Source organism: Capra hircus, chromosome 5 (assembly GCF_001704415.2).
Source record: "Capra hircus breed San Clemente chromosome 5, ASM170441v1, whole genome shotgun sequence".
NCBI lineage: Eukaryota > Metazoa > Chordata > Mammalia > Artiodactyla > Bovidae > Capra > Capra hircus.
Genome location: NC_030812.1, coordinates 41,675,710 through 41,695,834, shown reverse-complemented (window position 1 = coordinate 41,695,834; position 20,125 = coordinate 41,675,710). Strand labels below are relative to the sequence as shown.

Below are 20,125 nucleotides of genomic sequence, written 5' to 3'. Positions count from 1 at the left end.
AAAGACCACAACCTTGACCATATGGATCTTTGTCGACAAAGTGATGTCTCTGCTTTTTAACACACTGTCTTGGTTTGTCATAGCTTTCTGGCCAAGAAGTAATCATCTGATTTCATGGCTGCTGTCACCACCTGCAGTGATTTTAGAGCCCAAGGAGAGGAAATCTATCACTGCTGTCACCTTTTTGCCTTTTATTTGCCATGAAGTGATGGGGCCAGATGCCATGATCTTAGTTTAATATTGAGTTTTAAGTCAGCTTTCTCACCCTTCTCCTTCACCCTCATCAAGAGGCGCTTTAGTTCCTCCTCGATTTCTGCCTTAGAGTGGTATCATACGCATACCTGAGCTTGTTGATATTTCTCCTGACAATCTTGATTCCAGCTTCTAACTCTTCCAGCCTGGCATTTCACATGACATACTCTGCATATAAGTTAAATAAACAGGGTGAAAATAAACAGCCTTGTTGTACTCCTTTCTCAATCCTGAACCCTGTTGCCATACAGGGTTCTAACTGCTGATTCTTGACCAGTGTTGTTTCATTCGTGTGGAGGTCTCCAATATTGCTGCTATCTTACAACAGCTCTCCTCTGCACTGAAAACTTTCCATTGTGTGCTTGACCTGTGTAATCCTTTTTATCAACATTCCTTTGGGTGCTAGCTTTCAAGATTAATTTGTCTTCATCTGGGTTGAGAGGCAGTGAACCTTTCAGGTGTTGCCTCAGGGTTATTTACAGTCCTATCATTTGTTATAGTTTGGTCAGTCAGGACCTAGAAATCTGGTGAATGTCCCACCCTGAGTTGGAATTATTTCATTAGATTAATGTCACTATGTTAACCTGTGATGACTTGTCCCTTCTCTCCCACACTGCTGCCTTTTTATAGACACATTTACAGAACCAAAGATGGGAAGTAAACATTGACAAGATCCAGGGACCAAGGTAGTAAGTAAAGTTTTGGGGAGTTATTTGGTCAGGTAAGACAAAAGTTATCCCAGCCTCGGTTATCAATAAAACCCAAGCCTTAGCCACACCAGCCAGTCAAGGAATTACAATCCTTTCTGGGATCACCGGAATGTGATCCTTTCATACTGTATTTGGCACAAATAATTTGGCTCCTACAGTACTCTCTGGGCTTCCCTGACAGCTCAGTTGGTAAAGAATCTGCTTGCCATGCAGGAGACTGTGGTTCGATTCCTGGGTCAGGAAGATTCACTGGAGAAGGGATAGGCTACCCACTCCAGTATTCTTGGGCTTCCCTGGTGGCTCAGAAAGAATTCACTTGCGTTGTGGGAGACCTGGGCTCGATCCTTGGGTTGGGAAGATCCCCTGGAGAAGGGAAAGGCTACCCATTTCAGTATTCTGGCCTGGAGAATTCTGTGGACTGTATAGTCCATGGGGTCGCAAAGAGTTGGGCACAACTGAGAGACATTCTCTTCACATAGTACTTTCTGGTTAGAAAGGGACAAAAATGGGATTAGGGCATCCACCATTAGGAAGCCTTTGAAAAGGCCAAAATTGTAGTAAAACAAGTTCAAGCACTGGGCATATGTATATGGAATGCTGCCTGTGAATTAGATGTAAACTTGTACCTAGAAGGTTTTGGCTAGGGTCTCTGGGAAAGGCAGGAGTGGAAATGCATCCCACTAGGATTTTAGTCTCAGTTGTGGAAGGGACCCCACGTGAAGTAAAGTTCTATTGGAAAACAGCTCCTGATAGTCATCCTGGCCCGGCAGCAAACAGTCCTCACCATCGAATTATTCAGTTCAGTTCAGTCGCTCGGTCGTGTCCAACTCTTTGCAACCCCATGAATTGCAGGATGCCAGGCCTCCCTGTCGTTCACCAACTCCCCGAGTTTACTCAAACTCATGTCCATTGAGTCGGTGATGCCATCCAGCCATCTCATCCTCTGTCGTCCCCTTCTCCTCCTGCCCCCAATCCCTCCCAGCATCAGAGTCTTTTCCAATGAGTCAATTCTTCGCATGAGGTGGCCAAAGTGTTGGAGTTTCAGCTTTAGCATCAGTCCTTCCAATGAACACCCAGGACTGATCTCAGTTTATTAGTGTATGTTCAAACTTTACTGCCAGTAAGTAAATGGATTAAAAACATGCTTCTTAAACCAAAAAGTAACTGTGCACAAGTAAGCACACTGCAAAAGTGGCACCCGTATCTGCAACAAGGTAATGTGCACAATTCAAATCTGCTATCTATGGAATTACATTCCATCTTTGGGCCAGTGTCTTTCATGCATCATATTGCCCCTCAGACACCACCCATCTCTCCCCTTCTCAGCCAAGTCAAAAAGAGAAATAGGACTCCTTCCATCCTGAGACATGCTTCACAATGGCAGCGGTCAAGGCAATACCTGCACTTGGCCCACTGCAGCAGTTCTCCTGGATTTCAGTGTCACTTGGTTTGAAGAAGACATTAAGCACAGCAGGCAATGGGCTAAACTGAGGGTAGTAAGGACTATGGTAACTCAGGAATCTATGCCCTTCTACACAAACACAGACAGATGGACTGTGTGAAGGGTCTGACCATGTGGATGCCACAACATATCAGAAAAGTTAGACTATCTTGTGACAGCCCCCGTGGGGAGCTGACCGATGGAAGGACATATGGGATGTGCGCACACGACTCAGTGCTGCCATCAAGGTAAGACACATCTCTGTATATTCTCCAACTACACTACCTGGGAACCACAAAGCAGACATCTTAGCCAAGGCAGGAGCTGTTCTCCTGGAAGACTTAAAGACTTCCCTGGATATGGCACAGTGGCTTCACTGAAAACCGACAGACACTGAGGCCCCAAAACCACCTGGGAGATAGCCAAGAGGTTCCACCTCTACATCAAATACACTGACGGGCAGGCATTTGACAGGGACTGCCCCACTGTAGCTTGTGGTGACAACCCTTGAGACATATTCCTGGTCACATCAGATTAGCCACTAGCCCAGTGACCGGATGATAAGTGGACCATATCAACCCTTTGCCTTTATCAGAAGGACACAAGTGTGATTGACCTGTGCAGATACAGAAACCTGATGGATACAAGCTGTTCCCAGTAAAAGAGCAAACCAAAAAGCCACTATTAGGGGCTTGACCAAGTTAGAAAGTATGTACTGGGTCCACATTTATATAGATAGCCACCAATGGATCTATATCACTGGGCATGATGTAAAGGAATGGGCTGAAGCCCATGAGGTTTCATCGACCTTCCATCTGCCATATAACCCAAGAGATGCAGGGTTGGTAGAAAGAACTGAAATAGACATTGAAGAAGCTTTCTCCAGATGAGTCTTTAAGAGGCTATCTTGACTACTATTAGAGGCCATCTGGCTGTTAAACCCCAAACCACAGCAGGCCACATGTCTGCTTCTGAGAGGCTGACTGTACCTATTCTACCAACTAGATCCTTAAAATTTCAAGTGTTAGAAGAAGGACTGAGACCTATCCAGTGGGATGCAGGTCTTATCCTAGGAGTGCCACAGAACCTCCTACCTGGGAAGATTATTTTAGATTGGAGATGTAATGGAGTACCCCTCACATGGGGTTTGGCATTCTTTTACCTTGGGGACAAGGGCTAGGCTAGGCCTTGACATAGTAATTCCTCAATCTTTCTGTCTAAGAGAAGGCCCAGAATAACCAAGGTGATCTCCCATATAGAAATGAAATGAGAGACTGAAATAGGGCTTCTTTTATGGGCCCCTACTAAAGCCCCCACATATAATATCTCCCTGCCTGGTTCTAATGTAAAAGGACAAACTGTCTGGTATTGTCCTTTGGGAAAAGTGCCAAAGTCCAGGGTGATCCTGGCTCATGGAGAACAAACTACAGTATACTTTCTGAATCAAGATTTGTCTTTCTTGCTATCTTTAAAAGGCCTTCCCCAGTGGCTCAGACAATAAAGAATCTGCCTGCAATGCAGAAGACCCAGGTTCTGGGTCAGGAAGATCCCCTGGAGAAGGGACTGACTATCTACTCCAGTATTTTTGCCTGGAGAATCCCATGAATAAAGGAGCCTGGTGGGGCTGCAAAGAGTCAGACATGGTTGAACAACTAAGGCAAGCACAACCTTTAAAACACTTATTATCCTTAGTGTTTTCCTTCTAGGATTAGTGCCACATACCTCCACTATTGCTTTCCTGTCCTGGGCCACCACCTATGCTGACATCCACAATTGCTCTGACTTACAGGTATAGATTGCTGCCAATGTCCATTGCTGAAGTAATGTCAGGGGTCGTTGTCTTTCAACCTTATAACATGGGGACAATGTGTGGGAATGGCAGGTAAACTCCTGATATCTGGCTCTAGAGTATTCTTGGAAGAATGGTGGATAAAGATAGTGCAGGCCATATTGTAGCTGAAGCATACTGGCTCCACCTTTTCAGCTCCATCTCGGTCTGCAGTCCTTTCCACCTGACTGAGATTTAGCCTGACTCACAAACTAATGCACTCAAGCCAGACTGAGTTCCCTTTTACCCTTGCCTTCATTTAAAATGAAAGCTGGAAGAGTGCCTTTTGCTGAGATGGTTAAGCAGGGTGGGTGCCCCCTGTTCTAGCCTGTGGATATGCTTCTCACTTGGTAGTCAGATTCTGTTTTTACCTTTGGCTCCTGTAGAGCCCCCTGTATCCCTTTTGGCAGTGCAGAGTACAGTTGTCAATGCCTCTGGATCTTCTGTCCGCCTCATCTTTCCTGCCTATACGTTACCCACAGTAAACTTCATAACAGAAACTTCATTTGCTTGCTCCTTTTTTCAGTTTCAAAATTCCTTCTCAGTTCGGAGGCTATTACTCAATATCTTCACCTACTAACAGAGAGAAATGAACTAAACAGATATAGTTTGATGAAATACTGGGTGATTTTTATTTTGTGCTTATATCTATTTGCAATTACATGACAAACATTATTTTAACTCATGTAGCTATATTAGCTTATGTAACCCTCAAAACGAATATAAGAGGTAGGGACTATTGTTATCTCCACTTTACAAATGAAGAAATTGAGAAACAAAGAGGTTCATGTGGTCTAGTTCCACACCCATGCTCCTCAAGAGTCAGCAAACTGGCTATTGTTATAAAACAGGCTAACAGATGAATAAAACCTCTTTGAGAGGAATTGTTTTTCTGACTTGAATAAACTCAAGTGAGGAATTCAGGTTTCTGACTGTTATGCCACAAACAGCATACCTAAAAAAGCACAGCTTTAGCACCCTCTCTCATGGGGCCTTGCTTTGTGAATTGCTTCTAGATGCACATTCTCGACCTCACAAGGCTGTTTTGAACATTCCAAGTGCTAATATATATATTAGCATTTATATATATATACACACATACATACATACATGCAGAGTGGACCAAACTACTGACAGAACAAGAGCAAAGCTTTTCTCTGCTAAGATATACCTAGGCAACTCCCACATTGTGACTTACTTTCCTAGCTCAGATCATTTGAAACACTACTTACATGCTAACATCAAACCTTTTGTCTGACAAAAGAATGGTAAAGTGTGTCTAAGAAATAAACCAATGTGGACTGGGGTGGAGCTGCCAATTGTGTTTGAGCACTTTGATTCTTTTTCACCAAAGATTTCAAAACAGTATCAGTTATCTGTTTCAAATGAGACCATTTCTCACTGGACCAATCAGATTCTGTCTCTTCAAATCTCAATTTGCTTCCTCCAGTGGTCAATGAATCACTAAATGAGTTGGAACTGTAACACCTAAATTTGAAAAGTACATTCCACTAGTAGATGGAGAAACAAAAAACTCTTCAAAGTAAAGAAGAATAAGGATGTAGAAAGGACCACATGAGAAGGAGAAGAAAGGAAAAATTATACAACATTTCAATCTCCTTATTTCACTCACAATATACTTGCAGGCTGCCAAAATTTTCATTGACCACACAACCCCACTTATAGTAAACAGTAAAACCAGAAACAGAGCCACACTTGATATCACTAACAGTGAATATCTCTAACAGTGAAATCTAACAGCAATAATTTTCCCCTGTATATGCTGTATCTTTTACAAAAGGCCTATAAACAGTCATGTGCAAATATCTTTAACCACAGGTTTTCCCCCAAAAAGCTAAATGCATGTATGTACATAATTTATTATAAATTTTATTGATATAAAATATGTGTAGATGAGCACACAATTTACAAATAATAATATATATAATACTTATAAATTCTGTAGAGCCAACTGATTCCCACAGAATGCCTTATGTGTAGACAGCAACAAAACAATAAATCAAACTCTGATTTGCAGTGTTTGTCACTTATAAATATTCTGCCTATGGTCAGTTTCAAGTCACCAAATGTGATGTCATTGAACATGGATTGAAATGAGATGAGCAGTAGCACATGAATGCATAACATTCTCAACCCACAGATTAAAAAAATAGAGCATAGATGATAGCAAAGAGTCTAGATGTCTAACAAAATGTAGTTACTAAAATACAAAGTAATAACTTTTGAGTATGCCTTAACTGGTTCCAAACAGGAAAAGGAGTAAGTCAAGGCTGTATATTGTCACCCTGCTTATTTAACTTATATGCAGAGTACATCATGAGAAATGCTGGGATGGAAGAAACACAAGCTGGAATCAAGATTGCTGGGAGAAATATCAATAACCTCAGATATGCAGATGACACCACCCTTATGGTAGAAAGTGAAGAGGAACTAAAAAGCCTCTTGATGAAAGTGAAAGAGGAGAGTGAGAAAGTTGGCTTAAAGCTCAACATTCAGAAAACAAAGATCATGGCATCCAGTCCCATCACTTCATGGGAAATAGATGGGGAAACAGTGGAAACAGTGTCAGACTTTATTTGTTTGGGCTCCAAAATCACTGCAGATAATGACTGCAGCCATGAAGTTAAAAGACGCTTACTCCTTAGAAGAAAAGTCATGACCAACCTAGATAGCATGCAGAGACATTACTTTGCTGACTAAGGTCCATCTAGTCAAGGCTATGGTTTTTCCAGTGGTCATGTATGGATGTGACAGTTGGACTGTGAAGAAGGCTGAGGGCCAAAGAATTGATGCTTTTGAACTTCGGTATTGGAGAAGACTCTTGAGAGTCCCTTGGACTGCAAGGAGATCCAACCAGCCCATTCTGAAGGAGATCAACCCTGGTATTTTTTTGGAAGGAATGATGCTAAAGCTGAAACTCCAGTACTTTGGCCACCTCATGCTAGGAGTTGACTCATTGGAAAAGACTGTGATGCTGGGAGGGATTGGGGTCAGGAGGAGAAGGGGCCGACAGAGAATGAGATGGCTGGATGGCATCACGGACTCGATGGACGTGAGTCTGAGTGAACTCTGGGAGTTGGCGATGGACAGGGAGGCCTGGTGTGCTGCGATTCATGGGGTTGCAAAGAGTCGGACACGACTGAGTGACTGAACTGAACTGAACTAACTTTGTTTTACTGTATTCTATTTAATTTTAGGCTTATATAACTTTCATTTTTACAATCATTTTGTTTAACTAGCAGCACATAAATTCCTATTTCAATCCCATTAAAGCAGTTGCAGCATGTCATTGAAAAGAATATTTCTAACACCTTATTGAGGAAGATACTGTTAACTAAAAACATATGCGCAACCTAAAAGTTGAGAGTTAAGTTTTATTCAGTGGGAATGTTAGAACTCGAGCCTGGGAGACAGGGAATTGACTCTTGAATTCATAATTCTCACCTCAAAAGGGCTCCTGCATGAGACTGGTATATAAAGAGAACTGCTGACTTTCAAACTTACCTTAAAGCAGTGTCTGATAACAGGGAAAGACCAACGCCAGGACAAGAAGATGACATCAAAAGTAGACAACTGAACCGAGATCCTGGACCTGACTTGTACGATTGTTCATAATGTTTTCTTCTTGTTCTCTTGGACTCTTGCACTTGTAAATCAAATTTTTTTTTTAATCACTGGCACAACTTTATGCAAATTTTAGAAATCAATCAAATTGTTCGGTTGTGGTCAATTACCTGCATCCATTACCTCTGGTTTACCTTGGTGGGTTTCTCCCCTCCAAAGTTCTGATTGGATGGCTCTTAGAAAGTTTATTTTAGAAGAAAGGAATTACAGTTTTCTGTTTGGGCTGCTGTCACTAGATGGGACTCACTTACTTGCCCAGTCAAACACACTTATTCTAACCCTGGCCATAAACATGAATTTTCCCTTAAGATGATTCTAGTTCAGTCAGAACAACACGCTAAATTTCACTAAACAACAACAACAACAACAACAACAAAAATGTACACTCTAGACTTTTAGGAGGGACACTTCCTCAGTTATGGGATGGCTTTATTTGTTAACACTAGGCTATGGTCATCTAAGCCTAAAGGCACCCCCTATGCTTAGAACAATTAAATCATAACAAGGAAAATCAACTTAATAACACTGGAAAATTAGGCTGGGTATCTTACAAAAACTGCCAGTGTACCATGTCTCTTCAAGAAAGTGGTTGATAAGGAACAGATTGGGTTGGAAGACTAGAAATAAACTCGCTGGCAACTAAGGGGACTCTATGGCTTTGTGGGTTCAATTTATGACCCTGGCTTCTGCCAAGAGGGCTAGGAAGGTATACTTTAAGATTCCCTTAGGCTCAAGGCCATTTATGTACAAACTTAGATGGAACTCCAGCAAATTTACCATCAATATGAGCCTGAAGAACCAAGAGATCTGTATTTCACTGGTATGATCATTTAACAGCTACTTTTGCACCTTCTTTGCAATGTGAGAAAATATTATTTCTCACATTGAAGCCTTAACAGAATTCACTCAAAAGGCCTTAAATGATAGCAGCCAGGCTATTAGCCTACTAAATTCTGAGTCTCTATGTGGAGAAAAGCTGTATTACAAAATCGTATGGCCCTTGATATCTTTAGCAGATCTCAAGGGGGCAACAGTTCTATAATTCAAACTAAATGCTATGTTTTCATACCAGATGAATCCTCTAATATAACACATTTAATGACTCACAGGAAAAATTATATTGCTGCCTTAGATGATCCACTTCCTAGCCTTGGTGATCTTTTAGGAAGACAGTTTGGTGTCGGAAGCTCATGGTTTGAATCCCTACTTGTAACTTTAACAAGTTATTAGCTATATTGCTTGTAATCTGTTTATTTCATAAGATTGTTTTCTCTTATATTAGATGATGTATAACCAGGCCCAGCCAAATTAATGACAGCTAAACAGCTTGAAGAAACAGATCACGTTTATAATGTAGAATAATTGTAATAGTGTGATTCTAGGTAGAAATAGGAAGAAACAACAAGGAAAATATCTCCTGGATCCTATTAGGTTAGAAGATAGAGGATTCAGAGAATCTATTATCCATTAATGGACCTAATCCAGAAAGTAACACCTGGAATGACTTACCAACAAAAAATTTCCATCTGACCTAGGATCAGTCTCCCAGCAACATGGGACAAAAGAAACAATGGTTTTGAAATATCTCCCAATATGGTCGAATTTCCAACCGTGGGGAGAGACTATGAAATGAAATGTTTTCTCCTCTATGCTGTACAAGTAAACAAGTCTTTTCCAAATGCAAACTTCTGAGCTCAGGTGAAAGAAAGTCAGCTATTTGAAAGCCATCAGCTACTTCCTCCCCAGTAAGCACACAGGAGCTAGGGGGAAGTGAGAGGCAGGTGGCCATCTGCCACATTCACCATCTTTTACAGTATACAAGGAACTAGTATGTGAATAATAAAGAAAGCAGGATTGGCCTCAGAGAGCTAGATGCATATGAATGAAATGATTTCACAAGCCTGGATGCTTGCAGCTTGAGAAGATCTCTAAATCTTTTCCCATACATAGAAGATCACTTTATCTTATTAGATCACTAAATCTCTTTAGATTTAACCTCTAAATCTCTTGAGAGATTTAACTTTCTCTTAATTAACAGTAATCTTTTAATATTCAGATTACTTGCCCCTCCTGTATATACCTTGGCTCCTCCCCTGCTTCCTCTGAGTCAGTGTCTCTCAGGGTCACCTGAGATACTGTCTCCCAGGCTTGAGTCTTAGCATTCTCACTGAATAAAACCTAACTCTCAACTTTAGATTGCATGTGTGTGTGTTTTTTTTTTTTTTTTAATTGACAGTATTGTTACAAGTAACTATAGTCATAGAGACATAAACTCATCAAACTAGTAAATTAAAACTTTTGGTGTATAGAGAAATGGTAAAAGAAAAAAAAAACTGGTAAAAAATTTCCAAAAGACAATCCATAAGCCTTATATAATATGAGGTGTCTGATAAAGAAGACATATAGATGACCAACAAACAGATGAAAATATGCTCAACACCACATATTAGAGAAATGCAAATCAAAATTACAACAAGGTATCACCTCTTACCAGTCAGAATGGCCATCATCAAAAAATCTACAAACAATAAATGCTGGAGAGGATGAAGAAAAGGGAACCCTTCTGCACTATTTGTAAGAAGGAGTAAAATATAGATTTCTTAAAAAGCTAGGAATAAAACTACCATACGACCCAGAAATCCCACTCCTGAGCATATACCCAGAGAAAACCATAATTCAAAAAGATACATGTACCCCAATGTTCATAGCAGCACTGTTTACAATAGCCAGGACATGGAAGCAACCTATATATCCATCAACAGATGAATGGAAAAAAAAGATGTGGTACACAATAGAATATCACACAGCCATTAGAGGAACAAACTTGAGTCAGTGGAAGTGAGGTGGATGAACCTACAGCCTGTTGAACAGAGTGAAGTAAATCAGAAAGAGAAAAACAAATATACATGAACACATATATGTGGAATCTAGAAAAATGGTACTGATGAACCTATTGCACGGCAGGAATAGAGACACAGATGTAAAGAACAGGCTTGTGGACACAGTGGGGAAAGGAAAGAGTGGGACGAACTGAGACCATAGCACTGACAAACATACTACCCTGTGTAAAATAGATATTAGAGGAAGCAGCCGTATAATATAGGGAACTAAGTTCCATGCTCTCTGGTGATTCAAGTTGTTGTATAACAGAAACCAACATAACATTGTAAAGCAATTATCCTCCAATTAAAACATATATATCTATATATATCAGGTGTCTGAGAAGACTGCAGTGCCAATAAGGCCTGACATCTTGTCAGCTTGCTGGGGTGGGTGGTACAAGTTGCGAATGAATCACTAATGACACTATACAAAGCAAACAGAAATTTCTGACTACTAGGTTCAGTGTTGATTTATTCACAGATTTGTTCATTTCACCAATATTTTTTTTTTTTAGTTTAATGTGTGTAACCAGCACATGGTAAACACGCTAAACGTACAGATTCCTGGGCCTTAGTTCCAGGCATTTTCATTCAGTACATCTAGTTTGGAATCTAAGTGTCTATATTTTAACAAGCAAACCTCTATCCCTTGCCAGATGATTCATTCAGAGAATTACAGCATCTAGCATTTATTGACTACTTATACTGTGCCAAGTTCAGAATGCATAGACATGAAAGAGACAAACCTTGTCCTCAAGAAGACTACAGAGACAAGTAATTTTAACTATGATACTGGTACATATTAGTTGCTTTGAATGCTTAGTTGCTCAGTCATGTCCGACTCTGCAACCCACGGACTGTAGCCTGCCAGGCTCCTCTGTCCATGAGATTTCCCAGGCAAGACTACTGGAGTAGGCTGCCATTTCCAGCTGCTCTGAGAATATACCAAAATACAGCTTGGGAGAGGAGCATGATAGAAAATTATGTTATATCTGAGTCTGGAAGAAGGAGACAAGGCTAATTGAGAAGGAAGGGAATGGAGAAAGGGACATTCAGGTCAGAGAAAAGCATGTGCACAGCCACACACACAAAGAAAGTTTGGTTCAACAAGATAACAGAACATGCTTTGGGACTGTACTCTTAGTACTGTTCTGTAGTTAACTTTTATCTGGCACCAACTTTTGCATATATAAGCACATAGTTGTTAGGCTATTGTGAAATGGAGTATTTCCTGCTATATCAACTAATAAGGATATCACAGCAATCTGTTATTCCGGCCCTCTGAATGTGAATTTCTGAGCCCAGAGGGCACCCAAGAAAAACAGTCTGGCAGCCATCAGCCAGTCCCCCTGGTGAGCAGCTTGTCCCAGATAGCTGGGATGCATATTAAAGGAATAATTTCAGTAAGCCCAGACTCTTGCATCTTCCCGTACATAGAAAAGTGCTAAATTCCTTAACTTGGGTTATCTGGTTTTCCATAATTAACAATAATCTTTTGATGTTCAGACTACCTTCCCCTTGTTGCAAACTTCCATATAACCTGACTCCTCCCTGTGCCTCCTAGGAGCAGTTTTCTCAGAGTCACTTGAGAAGCTGTCTCCTGGCCTTGAAGTCCTAAAAATTCCTACCAAATAAAACATAACTCTCAACTTGTAGGTTGTGACCATTTTTTAAGTCGACACTATGTTCAGTCATAGAGCTTATGTGAGGAGTAGTGGGAGATTAGGCAAGACAGTTAAAGCCAGGTCTGCTGCTGCTGCTGCTAAGTCACTTCAGTCGTGTGCAGCCCATCAGGCTCCTCCGTCCCCGGGATTCTCCAGGTAAGAATACTGGAGTGGGTTGCCATTTCCTTCTCTAATGCATGAAAGTGAAAAGTGAAAGTGAAAGTGAAGTCGCTCAGTCGTGTCGGACTCTTAGAGACCTCATGGACTGCAGCCTACCAGGCTCCTCTGTCCATGGGATTTTCCAGGCAAGAGTACTGGAGTGGGTTGCCATTGCCTTCTCCTAAAGCCAGGTCAGGAAGTGCTTTATAGAATTCCTAGTACAAAATACACACTCATTACTTTCCACTTTGTATTCTTCCTTCCACACTAGATTTTTAAATTAATTTTATTACCATTATAGGATTAGTGTTTCAATAAGATTCACTTGTGATATCTAATCTACAAAGTCTAGAAATATAGACTGCTATCCCAGTTTCTCATTGGCTTATCAAAATGACATGACAATAACAAAATCATCAAAGCAATGTGTGAGAAACAGTGCAACAAACCAAGGTCTCAGGGAAAACAGTTAATTACTGCATATTACTTTTCCTATTGTTTTTACCTTTATTTTATATTACCATGTTTTCAGAATAAAACAGGAATGCTATTTTACGTTTCTAAGGTTGTGTCATTTCATCTATAGACATTTTAATTAGGTAACCCAATAACTTAAAAATCTTAAAACTTACAATTTAACATAAATTTTTAAAATGAATGCAAGAAGAGCTGAATAATGAGTAGAAGGTAAGCTAAGGAGTAGAAGCTTTATCTCTGCATAAATAAAGCTAGAAAATATTTGTCACTTTAACACACCAACTTTGTAGCTACTGCAGAAACTGCACTGCTCTTTCTCTCATAAAACTATGCCAATCTGTCTTGTCTCCACTCATGCCCCATTTCCTCTTTGTAGTACATTCCAAGTACTCTGTTCCACAGTAATATCTTCCATTTCTCTTCATGAACCTCATCTTTGGATTTAGTCTTATGTTATTATATGTTATATAATATTTATTTCCCAAGAAATTTCACTTTTTTAGAGAACTTCTCATGCATTTCTCATGGAACACGGCATAGCGCTAAACATGAGACACTCAAACACTTCCTTAAGTGAATAGACTAAATGATTTCCACGAATTATATTTAATTCAAGCTTCAATTGTTGATTTTCTCACCTCACTCAAAATGAAGATGCAAACATCATAAAGCTTTTAAAAAATCTTAGACTGGGCACAATGAAAGGAGGTTATCAAAAGGGTCATCAGCAAATCATCAAAAGTCTTCAATATGAAAAAGCAAGGTGATTCCTTGCTCTGCTTGCCAATGGTAAGGCTAAGGGACCTACAACTGTGCCTTGCTGCTAGGTAAAATCCCTACAGACAATCTAGGAAATATGCTCTTTATATATATCAAAGAATAAAGAGAAAGAACAGATATCCTGAGGCTGCCTCTATCTGTGCCTTCTTTAACCAATTTATTGAAGCTCAAAACAGAAGGACTATTTACAGAATTCCATAGCTGAACCATATGCAATACACTGATTCAATAAATACTATTTCCAATATCATAATAATAGCTAATATTTTTAACACTTTCTTTCATGTCTACATTGTTAGTGTTTTTCAGATATCATTTTATTAAACTCTGATAACACCCTATATAAGATAAATGCCAAAATTATCTTCATTTTAGACATCAGAATATATATAAAGCCAGAATGTATAACCAGATCTCCTATGCCAAAGCCCCAGGGACACCATCATCTATCATCACAAGATTCAATTATCAACAATATAAGCAATATAAGTACTACAAGTACTTGGGTTTTCTTCCAGAACTTTTTTATTTGAACATTAAAAATTAAAAACAATACATGAAATCAATGGTATCAAAAAAGGGGTGAAACAAGGGGCTCTCCAGGTTCTGAGGTAGCAAGCTGAAAGAAACTGGATTCAAGCCAATTGACCAGGGTTCCCAGCACCACAGCAAACACGCATCAGAGGGGGGACAGAGAGCGGTTAAATATGGACCTTATGGGCAGGAAGACTAGGTAAAGTATAATTTCCCCACAACCCCTAAAAAGTTTATGGGAAATTCAGACTTAACTTACATTTGTATTCATTCCTCATACAGGCCACATGCCATGCAGATTTACAGGATTTCAGCAGAAAATAAGAACTCTAGAAAATGCTGTCATTATAGGACTTCAGGCTATGCATTACCTGTTAAATACCGATCCCTCTAGCATCCAAAGCCAGCTTCAGAAAAGAAAAAAAGATCTAGAAATTAATGTCTAAGAATAATTTTCCATACAGTTTTACTTGTTCAGCTGACAGAAATCTCAGGCAGCATTTAGCTGTCACTATCAGCATTAGTGTCTAATGGTCTGAAGCCAGCCTTAAGAAATCATTCTTCTGGCTTTCAGGGTTAGTCTGTGACAATGCAAAATTAAATATTACTAGACTGACAGTATTTTAAGCCTAGGGGTTTATTTACATGGATACTTAACCATGTTTATTAGATTTCTTCAAGATTTCTTCTTTTTTTGTTGTTGTTAAAAAAAAGGAAGGAAAGGATTTGAGGGCTTTAAAAACAAGTGAAAAGTGTACAGGTTTTTCCACTGAGAAAGATCAAAGTCTGCAAACATGGCAGTGGGTTCCACTCAGTGTTGTCATCTTAAAATCATCTGCGATATAGCAATTACACTACTTTATTTACAAGGAAACTGACCCAGAGAACGTCAGCCAAAGGAGTTTGAGATGTACAGCAGAGTGTAGGTTTTACAGGCACTCAAATGTATCCACTTGCAGGCAGAAAGTCTTGCCTTCCCACAGTTTAGGTAAGGCTGCGGTGGAAATCTGTACGTAGTAGGTCAAAGGCAAAAAGGCTCCCGGGGGAGGTGGAGGCGAGGAGGCGGGGACCCAAGCTGGATTGCTCCAGGAAGTGGGTGGGGAGGAAGCTGCCGGGTTTGGAGCCAACTGTGACAAGCTCAGGTTTGCATAGCCTAGCAGAGGGAGTCCTGGGCCACTGCGCGCATTGGTCACAAGCGCTTTTGGCAATGCTGTGCCCTTCGATTCCTGTCATCATCCAACCCCACAGATCGAGTTTGGGACACGAAAAAGGGCTCATAAAGTGGGCGGCGGCCAGAGTTTCCCGCCGCTGAGTCACAGCCCAGTCAACTTTTACAGCATTTCCCAGAAAGAAAGTCTCAGTCCCATAGCCCACCACTCGCTCCTAGTTCTGGCTCTTCTCTCTGCGACTGGACCCGGCGGTGACTCGAGACCCACAGCTGAGCTATTTCCCACTCATGGAGCAACTTCTCACCCTCGCAGAGCCTCGGCGTACCCTGCGCGCTTGCCAAACGCTACCGAGCCAGTAGATGTGGGGGCAAAGGACGGAGGGGAAGGGCTGCGTCCTCACCTGCAGGACACGGACACCTCCACTCGCGTGGCCGGGATGGCCGTGCTCAGCTGGTTTAAATCCCCGAGGCCCGCGGAGCTGGTGTAGCGGCTGTCCATCTTGAGAGGCGCCGTGGAATTGTCTGGCACCCACATCCAAAGCTCTGGCCGACCGAGGGCTCCTAACCCAGCTCTAGACAAACAGGGTTGGGGATTGAGGGTGGAGGCAGAGGAAGGAGGCGGAGGCAGTTCGCGGAAAGGGGGAGGCAGAGAAGAGGCGGATCTCAGGGTAAAGCCTCCAGGGAATAGGCCCGCAGAAGCTGAAGCTGCTGAGGAAGTGGCGCCCCGGGCTTTCGGCTTCCCTGCCCCCTCAGCTCGAGCTGAGGACACTCCGCGATCCTTTACTCGCTCTAGGCTTCAGGCTCGGCGGAGCCACTGGACAGCCTAGCAGGGTTGCGGGCATCAGACAGACCCCAACCGTCTAGTAGAACAAGCCCTGGCCGCCTTGGCAAGCGGTTTGTGTTTTATCTCCGCCTCTTTACACCCACGCCTGTTCCTAAATCGCGCGTCTTAAGCCCACCCTTTCCCATTTACCGGTGATCCTCATCTTGCCCTCGGAGTCCACGGAGGACCCCCCTACACTGTGCCCTACAGCAAATGAGCCGAATCCTCGCTTCTGGACTCCCCACTCTTGGCCACTTAAGGGTTGGGGACAATGAAACGGACTTCGAGACGATCTCCAACCTTTCTAAGCAGTGGTAAAGTAACAGATCAGTATATGGAACAGGGCGAGAGCAGGGGAAACCTAAGGTGGAGCGAGGGCCGGGGAGGGGGGTACTATCTGGGATTTAAGGGAGCAATCTGGTTTCCCACATCCCTCAGTTCTTCGGAATAAGGGCGGGGGGCGGGGGGGGGCGGTGCTGATGTCCATAATCCTTTTACCGTCTGGACTCTCCTTCGCCCCCTCGTTTCCAAATGCGTGGAAGTTACGCCCTAAAAACTGAAAGTCACAACAAAAGACTCCCAACCGGTAAGACCTGAATGAAGCTGGACAGATAAAAACAGAACTAAACTGGAGTGAGCGCCACCTTTGGGAAACTGTTTTCTGGGAAGGCTAGACTTGTACCAGTATGCAGAAGCTGCAAAAGGAGGTACCCGCCGCCCAGCTCCTTTGCCGCGATGGTTATTACAGGCATGTTCCCTCCTGCCTTGCCCGAGCGCGTGCTTGTCCCTGGACGGTTGCCACCAGGGGGAGACATAGATCAGCACTCGAAGTATTGCAAAAGCAGGAGAGGGGCGGGCACTGGAGGAGGGACGATGAGTGAGACATAGCCATCGTCCTTTATAGCACCAATAACTGCGTTGCCAGCTGGCAAGACTGACTCAGGGGGCAAACCGTTTTCGTGGTTGAGGACCTGCCCTACGTTGTAATATTTTAATACACTGGGAGCCACCTGACTAGAGAGTAGTTGCACATGAGGATGTGTGGGTGCAGTCTTGAGGCTTTATGCTCCCAAGAATCCTTCCCACGTTCCATTCTTGGTTTCCTTTCCCTTCTCCCCCCCAACCAGCACTTGTCACCCTTTAGTGTAGTTGAGTTCTCTCTTCTTCTTTCCCTTTCCCTGTTTGGGGATGCCCTAAAAATCTAGACATTTCCATTGTGTTAACCAAAATTAGTTTTGGGGAAGAGACAAGTATATTTTTTTAAGCTAACCATACTTTTATAGAAGCCTATTGAAGAAATAAAAGTAAGACCTATTCTGTGTTTAGTAATCATGAAAACATGTTATTGTAAAATTCTTAATAAAAGCATCTTTTAAAGACATTTTAAGTATTTCAAGAAATATAGGGTTTATTCTGTGAAAGTTCTTAATGTTGGGTAGTTATCACTAGATAATCATATTCAGATGAACATCAATAATTCTAGAAGAAATGTAAACTGCCATTTTTCTTGTTAGATAAAAGAATCATAGAATTTCATCTTTGATTCTTCTCTATGCATAAAGTCCTGTCAGATTAGTTATTTAAAAACAATGCAAAGGTATTTATTGGACACATATAGGCCATAAGGGATACTTGAAATTTCACTAAGTAATGATGGAGCCAAAGATGGAGAAGCTCTATACAATCAACAAAAACAAGACCAGGAGCTGACTGTGGCTCAGATCATGAACTCGTTATTGCCAAATTCAGACTTAAATTGAAGAAAGTGGGGAAAACCACTAGACCATTCAGGTATGACCTAAATCAAATCCCTTGTGATTATATAGTGGAAGTGAGAAATAGATTCAAGGGATTAGATCTGATAGACAAAGTGTCTGATGAACTATGGATGTAGGTTGTGACACTGTACAGGAGACAGGGATCAAGACCATCCCCAAGAAAAAGAAATGCAAAAAAAGGAAAATAGCTGTCTGAGGAGGCCTTACAAATAGCTGTGACAAGAAGAGAAGTGAAAGGCACAGGAGAAAAGGAACGATATACCGACTTGAATGCAGAGTTCCAAAGAATAGCAAGGAGAGATAAGAAAGCCTTCCTCAATGAACAGTGCAAAGAAATAGAGGAAAATAATAGAATGGTAAAGACTAGAGAACTCTTCAAGAAAATTAGAGATACCAAGGAAACATTTCATGCAAAGATGGGCTCAATAAAGGACAGGAACGGTATGGACCTAACAGAAGCAGAAGATATTAAGAAGAGGTGGCAAAAATACATGGAAGAACTGTACAAAAAAGATCTTCATGACCCAATTAATCACAATGGTGTGGTCATTCATGTAGAGCCAGATATCCTGGAATGTGAAGTCAAGTGGGCCTTAGGAAACATCACTATGGACAAAGCTAGTGAAGGTGATGGAATTCCAGGTGAGCTATTTCATATCCTAAAAGATGAAGCTGTGAAAGTGCTGCACTCAATGTATCAGCAAATCTGGAAAACTCAGCAGTGGCCACAGGACTGGAAAAGGTCAGTTTTCATTCCAATCCCAAAGAAAGGCAGTCCCAAAGAATGCTCAAACTACCACACAATTGCACTCATCTCACGCTAGTAAAGTAATGCTCAAAATTTTCCAAGCCAGACTTCAGCAATACGTGAACTGTGAACTTCCAGATGTTCAAGCTGGTTTTAGAAAAGGCAGAGGAACCAGACATCAAATTGCCAACATCCTCTGAATCATTGCAAAAGCAAGACAATTCCAGAAAAACATCTACTTCTGCTTTATTGACTATGCCAAAACCTTTGACTGTGTGTATCACAAGAAAGTGCTGAAAATTCTGAAGGAGATGGGAATACCAGGTCACCTGACCTGCCTCTTGAGAAATCTGTATGCAGGTCAGGAAGCAACAGTTAGAACTGGACATGGAACAACAGACTGGTTTCAAATAGGGAAAGGAGTATGTCTAGGCTGTATATTGTCACCCTTCTTATTTAACTTATATGTAGAGTACGTCAAGAGAAACCCTGGGCTAGATGTAACACAAGCTGGAATCAAGATTGTCGGGAGAAATATCAATAAACTCAGATACATAGATGATACCACCCTTATGGCAGAAAGTGAAGAAGAACTAAAAAACCTCTTGATGAAAGTGAAAGAGGAGAGTGAAAAAGTTGGCTTAGAGCTCAACATTCAGAAAACTAAGAACATGGCATCTGGTCCCATCACTTCATGGCAAATAGATGGGAAACAGTGGAAATTGCCAGAATTTATTTTGGGGGGCTCCAAAATCACTGCAGATAGTGACTGCAGCCATGAAATTAAAAGAGCTTAAAAAGGCAAAATGATAGGATACCAAAAGAGGAACTCCCCAGGTCATTAGGTGCCCAATATGGTACTGGAGATCAGTGGAGAAATAACTCCACAAAGAATGAAGGGATGGAGCCAAAGCAAAAACAATACCCAGTTATGGATGTGGCTGGTGACAGAAGCAAGATCCGATGCTGTAAAGAGCAATATTGCATAGGAACCTGGAATGTCAGGTCCATGAATCAAGGCAAATTGGAAGTGGTCAAACAAGAGATGGCAAGAGTGAACGTTGACATTCTAGGAATCAGCGAACTAAAATGGACTGGAATGGCTGAATTTAACTCAGATGACCATTATATCTACTACTGCGGGCAGGAATCCCTCAGAAGAAATGGAGTAGCCATCATGGTCAACAAAAGAGTCCGAAATGCAGTACTTGGATGCAATCTCAAAAACAACAGAAT

The 20,125-nt window shown here is 41.5% G+C and overlaps 1 protein-coding gene across 2 annotated transcripts in view; it reads right to left on the bottom strand.

The window, feature by feature from the left end:
* CPNE8 (copine 8) overlaps positions 1-16,154 on the bottom strand; it is a 257,610-nt gene extending 241,456 nt beyond the window's left edge. The window contains exon 1 of one of the 2 annotated variants that reach the window (XM_018047942.1): positions 15,942-16,154. In XM_018047942.1, the coding sequence (XP_017903431.1) occupies positions 15,942-16,075 (134 nt within the window). In that variant the 5' untranslated portion in view covers positions 16,076-16,154. The remainder of the gene's footprint in view (positions 1-15,941) is intronic. The other variant, XM_005680172.3, reaches the window with a different exon arrangement.